General features: G+C 59.5%; 1 protein-coding gene across 1 annotated transcript in view; it reads right to left on the reverse strand.

Annotated features, from left to right (window-relative positions):
* Nucleotides 1–65: 65 nt before the first annotated feature.
* Nucleotides 66–8,856, reverse strand: part of LOC130586663 (histone deacetylase 7-like) — a gene marked incomplete at its 3' end in the record, with an annotated part of 33,511 nt that continues 24,720 nt past the window's right edge. Inside the window, exons 2-3 of the mRNA XM_057387539.1 lie at nucleotides 1,489–1,679; nucleotides 66–156 (exon numbers count right to left, since the gene is read on the reverse strand). Coding sequence (XP_057243522.1) covers nucleotides 66–156; nucleotides 1,489–1,632 — 235 coding nt within the window. The remainder of the gene's footprint in view (nucleotides 157–1,488; nucleotides 1,680–8,856) is intronic.

Consider the following 8,856-nt stretch of genomic DNA (forward strand, 5'->3'; position numbering starts at 1 on the left):
CCCCAGCTCGGTCTGGGTAAGGTCAGACCCCCCGAGCCCCCTCCCCAAAGCCCCCCTGCCCTTACTCCGCTTGCTCTTGTCCTTGTTGAGGATCTGCCGCAGCTCCTGCTCCTGCTGCCCCGGCTCAGCCTCGCGGTGCGGGGACTCCATGGCCACCTGTGGGACAAGGACATGGGCACGGGACCCTCCAGCCCCGACCGGAGCTTTCTGAGCCCTCCCCGGCCCGAGGGGACACGGGGACACGGGGACAGAGCACATCTGGGACACTCGGGTGTGTCACTCGGGAACGTGTGAAGTTGTGCCATCACAACAAAACCCGACGCGTTTCGGTCTCCAGGGACGCTTTGTTCTCCCCGGGGACATCGTAAAACCCAAAACCTGTCTGTTCCCACTCGCTGCCTGCTCCTCCCGGGCTGTTGGGACACATCTGGGCCGCGCCRCAACGCAGCCAAACCAAAAATCTTTGTTGAGTAAAAGATGGGGGGAAAACGAAAAAAAAATCTCTGATGAGAGAAAAATCCCCGGTGATCCGTGGAACTGGGGATGGTCAGGGGGATCTCGGTGACTGCAGATGGTGCCAACGTTCTGGACATTGTCACAGCTCCCTGGGCATTGTCGCAGCTCCCTGGGCATGGTGGCAGCTCTCTCGGCATTGTCACACCTCCCTGGGCATTGTCACACGTCCCTGGCATTGTCGCATCTCCCTGGGCACTGTCACACCTCCCTGGGCACTGCCACACCTCCCTGACATTGTCACACCTCCCTGGACTCTGTCACACCTCCCTGGACTCTGTCACACCTCACTGGACTCTGTCACACCTCACTGGACCCTGTCACATCTCCCTGGGCACTGTCACATCTCCCTGGGCACTGTCCCACCTCCCTGGGCACTGTCCCACCTCTCTGGACCCTGTCAGCTCCCTGGGCATTGTCACACGTCCCTGGGCATGGTGGCAGCTCCCTGGACCCTGCCACATCTCCCTGGGCATTGTCACACGTCCCTGGCATTGTCGCACCTCCCTGGACTCTGTCACACCTCACTGGACCCTGTCACACGTCCCTGGGCACTGTCACATCTCCCTGGGCGTGTCCTCTCCTCCCCCTCCCTCCGAAGTTCCCCGGCCGAGCCATCCCCGCTCAATCCCGCTCCGCTCCTGCTCCTCCCCGGCCATCCCGGGAGGCTCCAGCCCTCCCGCCGGCCTTGGCAGGGCCGGAATTTGGCCGGGAATTCAGACACAACCCCCCCGCTCCCGACCTGCCTCCCTTGCGTCAGAGAGGTCCCCGGGCTGGCTGGAAACCCCTCCAGATGTTCCAGCTCAGGGAAAAGCAGGAATTCACCTGGGAATGTTATTTTGGCATTGGGATTTCCARCCTCTTCCTCTGAATCCCTGAACTCAAAGAAAGCCAACCCGGACTCTGGCATACCCTGGGGGCAAAATTCACCCTCCAAAGTGCCCGATTTTGCCCCAAAAGTGCCCCGGTCCGTACCCTGACGTGCTGGTGGGCGAGCTGCTCCACTTGCTGCTGGTGCAGGCTGGCCAGGAAGAGCTGGTGCTGCAGCTGCTGCTGCTTCAGGGCCAGCAGAGCCGTGTCCTGGGGTTTGACCACGCGCTGCCCGATGCGCAGGTCCATGGGGACGGCCTGGGGCACCCGCGGGGAGGTGCACGGGGTCACGGCAGCTGCGGGGACACAAAGGGACGCGGTTCAGTCACCGGGAACGGCGGCGGGGACCCGGTCTGGCACCGACGGGGATTTGCAGTGCTCTGTTCTCGGTCTGCAGAGCGTCCCCCCCCGTCCGATGGGAAGAGGATTCCTGGGGATCACACAGCTCTGGAGGGACCCCGGGGTGCTGCGGGCGCTGCTCCCCTGGGAGACAGCGCGGTTCAGGATGGGCTCGGAGTGAAAGCCGCCCTGAGGGGTGAATCCCCGAGCGCCTGGGGACACTAAACAGTGCCAGTTACACACCTGAAATAGTCTCTTATACACCCAAAATAGCCCCAGTTACACAGTGAAACAATGACAGTTACACACCTGAAATAGTCCCTTATACACCCAAACCAGTGCCAGTTACACACCGAAAATAGTCCATTATGCACCCAAACCAGTGCCAGTTACACACCGAAACAGTGCCAGTTACAGACCCAAAACAGCCCCCATTACACACCCGAAATGGCCCATAACACACCCAAAAAAGTGTCAGTTACACACGGAAACAGTGTCAGTTACACATCTGAAATAGTCCCTTATACAACCAAAATAGCCCCAGTTACACACCGAAACAGTGCCAGTTATACACCCAAAATAGCCCATGATGCACCCAAAATAGCCCCAGTTACACACCTGAAATGGCTCATTACACACCCAAAACAGTGCCAGTTACACACCTAAAACAGTGCCGGTTAAACAGCCCCAAAATAGCCCATTTTGCACCCAAATCTTTCCTATTTTCACCCATCATGGAGCACCCACTGCCCGCGAGGATTTTCCCCCGCCCGCTCCCAAAGCTCTGCTGAATTTCCAGCTCCACCCTCGCCCTCAGGGTGGACATTCCCAGGAAACCCCACCGCAGGGTTCACTCCCCTCTCCATCTCCTGATAACTGCGATTTAATTTGTCCCCGGTTAATTGTCTTTAATTGCTGCACCCCAGCACAGGGAGATCAACACCGCCACCCTGGGATGCTGCYCCCGCCTCCGCTCCGGAGCTTCAGCGCTCCCCAAAAATAAACCCTCGGGTCTTTGGAGCACCCGCGATTTCGGAAGATGCGGCGACAATCGGGGCTGTCCCCTCCTCCCGGTGCCGCTGGCAGCCGGACAAGGACAGGCTGTGACCGCCACGTCTCGGGATGGCAATCGGGCACTTCTGACRGCTCCGGCCCGGCCAAATCCCTCCCCGTGACGCCGGGAACGCGGCCGGTCCCGTGTCCCCTCCGGCCGAATGTCACCGTCCCGCCGCACACGCGAGGGGTTCATCGCTCCGRTGGCAACGGAGAGTCCCGGGGGAGAGGACAGAACCCACCCGGGCACCGATGGCACCCAAAGAGCTGTCCCTGCTCCCTAAAAATGCCCACGGGAGGCTCCAAAGCTTGGTCTGAGCTCCCCATGGCTCGGCACGGCCCGGGCTGCTCCTTCCCGGGAAAAAAGGGGTGGAAAGGGATTGGGGGCGCAAAAAGGGGTGGAAAAGGCTCCGGGGGACAAAAAGGGGTAGGAAGGGCTTGGGGACACCCCCAGGCTGCTCCGGACACCCCCGGGAAGGAGCGGGGGATGGAGCCGGCGGCGCAGAGAGAGCCGAGGGGGAAGCGCTGGCGGCGGCTCTGGGAATCTCTCTCGACATCATTTGTTTCAGCCTCTGTAAAAACAAACTGCGGGGCGGCGGAAGCGCGGAAGGGAGGGATGGAGGGTGCTGGGGGAGMGGGAGGACGGGCAGCAGCCAGAAAAACAACTCCTCGGAGCTCGGCCCGAGCCAGGAAAACGCTGCCGAGCATCCCCAGGGCCAAGAGGCTCCGCAGCCGGGGAATGAGAGGCTGMGCGGACCCTGCTCCTGTCACAGCCCCAGCTCTGCCCACCCCAGCTGGGGATGGGGTTTTAGCGACAAAAGGATGAGAAAAAGCTCCGTGGGAGCGGGGCCTGGCCTGACGTGCCCCGGGTGACACCGATGTCCCMGCCCGACAGCGGCCAGGCTGAGGCCACCAAAGCCAGGGCGGTTTTCCAGAGCTTGGAAACAAAAAACGTCCCACGGCGGGTGCCAGGGCGCTGTGGGACAGGGCTGGTGGCACCGGGGGAGGAACCCGAGCTCGGGGCAGAGCCGCTGTCCCCATGAGGGGACCCTCGGCCGTGAGCCCCCCACCCGCGGCAGCTCCTCGGGGATGCTCCAGCAGCTCGGGACCCCCTCCCAAAGCCCCCCGGGAGCTGTTTGGGACCTCCCCGTGCAGCCTGAACTCATTTGGGGTTTGCTGGCGGGCCCGGGGCCAGGAGTTACAGTAAACAACCCCCTCCCGCAGCCCGGGGCTCCCACATGATCCCGGGGCCGGCGGCCAAACCCGCGGCTCCTCCCCTTCCCCCCGCCCCAAAACAGCCAAAAACTGAGCCCCCGCGGCTCCTCCCCTTCCCCCCGCCCCAAAACAGCCAAAGCTGAGCTCCCCGCGGCTCCGGGGGGTCTGTCCCTGTCCCTGTCCCCAAAACAGCCAAAAGCTGAGCCCCCGCGGCTCGGGGGGTCTGTCCCTGTCCCCAACCCAGCCCGGGTCCGGCCGGTGCCCAGTGGACACTCAGAAGCCACCAGGACACTTGGCTGGGAATGGGATGCAGGGGCTGGGAATGGGATGCGCAGTTTGGGACCGGGATCAAAATTTGGGACTGGGAGCACAGTTTGAGTCGGGGTCACAATTTGGGATCGGGATCACAATTTGGGACCGGGATCACAATTTGGGACTGGGAGCACAGTTTAGGACCGGGAGCACAGTTTTGGGAGCAGGATGCAGTTTGGGACCAGAGCACAATTTGGAACCGGGATGCACAGTTTGGGACTGGGATCACAGTTTGGGACCAGGATGCACAGTTTAAGACTGGGATCAAAATTTGGGACTGGAATGCACAATTTGAGAACGGGATGCACTATTTGGGACCAGAATCACAGTTTGGGACCAGAGCACAGTTTAGGACCGAGATGAACACTTTAGGATGGGGTTTATGGTTTAGGACGGGGATCACAGTTTAGGGCTGGGAGAGCCGCGGGGCCGGGATCCCATGGCACAAACCATCCCGTGGCTCCATCCCGTGGCTCCTCCATGGGAAGGGGAGGTTGTGACACGGAGTCTCCCCGCAGCGCCCTGGGAACGCCGCGGCCGGGGATGAATGAGCGCTCTGTGCTCAGCCCCGGCACGGGTTACCAGCATTTTCCAGGCTGCCGGCACGGAACGGAGCAGGGAACGCCGCCGAGGGGCCACGGGCTGAGCCACGAGGTGGGACAGACACGGAGGGAGGGAGGGACAGCCCGGGAGCTCCGCTTTGTGCTGCAGCACCCTCGGGACGGGCTAAAACCCCGTGGGGGCGAATTCAGCGCTGCGCTGGAGTCACCGCGGACACCCGCCAGCCATCCCAAAAAAAAAAAAAAAAATTAAAAAAATGCAGCACAAAAATCTTTGCTTTGGCATTTCCTGATTGTTTTTGAAGAGGCAAATCAGCCGTCAGCAGAGCTGGGCTTATATAAGAGGGAAATAAAACAAGAGGGAAATAAAACAAAGGGGGAATAAAACAGGAGGGAAATAAAACAACGGGGAAATAAAATAAAAGGGAAATAAAATAAGAAGAAAACGAAACTGGGCAGGGAGATTATTGAGGAGCAAACCAGGGACATCCCAGCTCCGCTTTTTCCTGCATCCCTCCCTGCATCCCTGCCTGAGGTTGAGCCACAGTTAAGGCCGGGGTGGTGTTTTTGGGGTTTTTTATTTTAACGAACCATCTCTTTTATAAAAGCGTTTCCCATCTTATGCTGATTTCCTGTGAAAGGTTCAGAGTTCAGGCGGGCTGAGGAATGCGGGTGATTAAAAACATTCCTCCCGAATAAAAGGGAAAAGGTCTTCTCCAGAGGAGCGGGAATGAGCCGGAGGGAGCTCGCCCAAATTAAAAACACTTAAATGAAAAACCACACCAAAAGGACGATGTTGAAAGAACACGAAGATCACAAAGGGGAGAACTCGAGAAATAGGAAATCCCGGCGCGGGGGTGCCTCGTTTAACCCCGCTGGGTTTAATCAGGGACCAAACGCTGCTCCCCCAGAACGAGGAGAGAAAAATCACCAAACGCACCCAGAGCGGGGACAGTGGGGACCCCACGCCAGCACCCACCGACCCCTCTGTCCCCTACCTCCATCTGCTCGCGAATTCCCGGGGGGTTTCCTCACAGGACCCCACAAAATCCCAGCGTTTGGGGCATTTTCCTCTTTCCTGGATTCAGCGCGGAGCTCTGGGGGTGGCAGCTCCAGGGAAAACAGCTCTGGGGAAAGCGGCTCAAGGGAAAGCAGCTCCAGAAAAAGCAGCCCCCGAGAAAGCAGCTCCGGGGAAAGCGGCTCAAGGGAAAGCAGCTCCAGAAAAAGCAGCTCCAGAAAAAGCAGCTCCGGGGAAAGCAACCCCAGAAAAAGCAGCTTTGGGGAAAGCAGCTCCAGAAAAAGCAGCTCCAGGGAAAGCAGCTCCAGGGAAAGCAGCTCCGGGGAAAGCAACTCCAGAAAAAGCAGCTCCGGGGAAAGCAGCCCCAGAAAAAGCAGCTCAAGGGAAAGCAGCTCCAGAAAAAGCAGCTCCAGGGAAAGCAACTCCAGAAAAAGCAGCTCCGGGGAAAGCAGCTCCAGGGAAAACAGCTCCAGAAAAAGTAGCTCCAGAGAAAGCAGCTCCCGGGAAAGCAGCTCCAGAAAAAGTAGCTCCAGAGAAAGCAACCCCAGAAAAAGCAGCTTTGGGGAAAGCAACCCCAGAAAAAGCAGCTCCAGGAAAAGCAGCTCAAGGGAAAGCAACCCCAGAAAAAGCAGCTCCAGGAAAAGCAGCTCCAGGGAAAGCAGCTCCAGAAAAAGCAGCTCCAGAAAAAGCAGCTCCAGAAAAAGCAGCTCCCAGGAAAGCCCCGCGCCTTCTCGGCCGTCCCCGCACGGACAGAGCGCCGGGCGCGTCCCGCAGGAGCCATAAGAGAGCAGAGCAGATGATGCTCAGGGAAGATGTAATGTTTGGAGCGGGCGGGTGCCAAGTTCTTATAACTCTGGAGCGCACGGACTGGGAGTTCCAAGGGCTTTACGCCTCGGCCAGATGTGGGTGGATCCCTCCCCTCCCCACCAGACACCGAATTCCTGCTCCAAAACGAGACGAGGCTGATGCTGCTCCAGGAAAAGCCCCCCGAGAGCTTTTTTCCACCGGGGTAAAAACGAATTTTTCTGCTCTGATTCTTGCGAACTTTCTTCTGCAGAAAATTTCCAGAAAACAAAACAAAACAAAACAAACCCCTGAGACAGACGATGATTAAAGTTTGGCGAAGTCACCCGAGCAGCACAAAATCCTTCCCACAATCAAAGGCACGGAGCAGGATTCACACACACACCCGACTATGCCATGCACCTGTGAGCAGAGCRGTTATTTGGGCATTTCCAGCACAAAATTGGGAATATTCCCTGCTGGAGGCTGGAAATGAGCTCCCCATCACGCCAGAGGAAGCAGATCAGGATCAGATATTTCTCCCGATTTCTCTCCTCGCTTATTTGCAGCTCGTGACCTTTCAGTCAGACATTTAACGGCCCTCCCTGGAATTTTCTCCCCACAAATGTGCACAGTTTGTTTTGAAACTCGTGGTTCTGGGACGCAAAAAACTCAGGTCCAGGTCCAGAATCACTTTTGGGCCTGGATCTGCTGCTGGAAGGGTTTGACGCTCCCTGCCCCAGCCCAAATCCCGGCCCAAATTCCCACCCAGGCACATCCGAGGGGACCCCAGGGAGGACAGGGCAGGACCCCACTGCCGAGGGGAGAGGGACAGGGAACCCTTTAGGGCTAAACCAGACACTCCTGGACCTGACCCAGGTCAAGGCAGGTTTTCCACGTGCTCTCAAATCCGTGTTTAGATCAGCCTTGGAAGTGTTTTGGCTCCAGAATGAGGGTGGTCCGGAGGATCCCAAGGTAACCCCACACCCCGCTGAGTTACCCCAAAAAGCTCCAAACCCCAAAAGGCACAAATTGCACCCCAGACCACCAAACACCTTCCTTCCTGCTCATTCCCAGAGGAGCTCCCTGGACGCTGCTCCTCTCCCAGGGACGAGCTCTGAAATCCTTCAGAACACCCAACCGCGAGTGCGCCGAGGCAAAACCCCACAGCAAAACCTGGTGAGCGCTTTCGGGCCTAAATCTGAGATCCCAGGTACCAAACCAGAGGAAATTCCGGGCACAGGCAGGACGGAGCTGCCCCGTGGGTGCCATGAAATGCGGTTTGAGCGTGGGCAGCACCCGGGGAGCAAAGGGCTCATCCGCAGCCGAGCGCAGGGACAGCGAGTGGGTTCCGTTCTACCGAAATGAGCCTCCGGCAGTCATTTCCTGCACCCTGCCACCCCCACGGGTCACCGAGCCCACCCCGAATTGCCCCCGGGGAGAGGCCGAGCGGAGGAGGGAGAGGCGTCCCCGGGAAACCTCGCAACAGCCGCCGCTTCCTGAGAAACACCGGGAAATCGGYGAGCGCGGGGCTCGGCTGAAGGAGAGCCAAGGCGGCCTCGAATCACAGCAGCTCGCGGGATTTAGGAAAAATCTTCCGTTCCCGGGAGGTGAACATCCCCCAGAACGCGTCCCGATCCCTCACCGGCTCACCCAGCCCGGCCGGGATCTGCTCAGAGCCAGGGGGGAGCCCCAAAATCATCCTGGAGAGGCAAATCGGGCCCTCCTGATCCTCGCCCAAACAGAGCGCTCTGCCGGGACAAAGCCGAGCCCTCCCGGGACAAAGCCCAGAGATTCCGGCACAAAGCCCAGCGCTCCCGGGACAAACCCAGTGCTCCCGGGACAAAGCCGAGCGCTCCCGGGACAAACCCAGTGCTCCCGGGACAAAGCCGAGCGCTCCCGGGACAAACCCAGCGCTCCCGAGACAAAGCGCAGCTCTCCCGGGACAAACCCAGCGCTCCCGGGACAAACCCAGCGCCCCCGGGACAAAGCCGAGCCCTCCCGGGACAAACCCAGCTCTCCCGGGACAAAGCCCAGCTCTCCCGGGACAAAGCACAGCTCTCCCGGGACAAACCCAGCGCTCTCCCGGGACAAAGCACAGCTCTCCCGGGACAAACCCAGCTCTCCCGGGAAGCCGTGGCAGCGCCTCGGGGTGCGGGGCTCTTCCCGCAGCGGCTCCGATGAATCCGCCCG

The sequence above is a fragment of the Malurus melanocephalus genome, unplaced genomic scaffold (assembly GCF_030028575.1).
Source record: "Malurus melanocephalus ecotype Western Australia unplaced genomic scaffold, MMel_1.1 scaffold_1246, whole genome shotgun sequence".
In the NCBI taxonomy this organism is placed as follows: Eukaryota; Metazoa; Chordata; class Aves; order Passeriformes; family Maluridae; genus Malurus; species Malurus melanocephalus.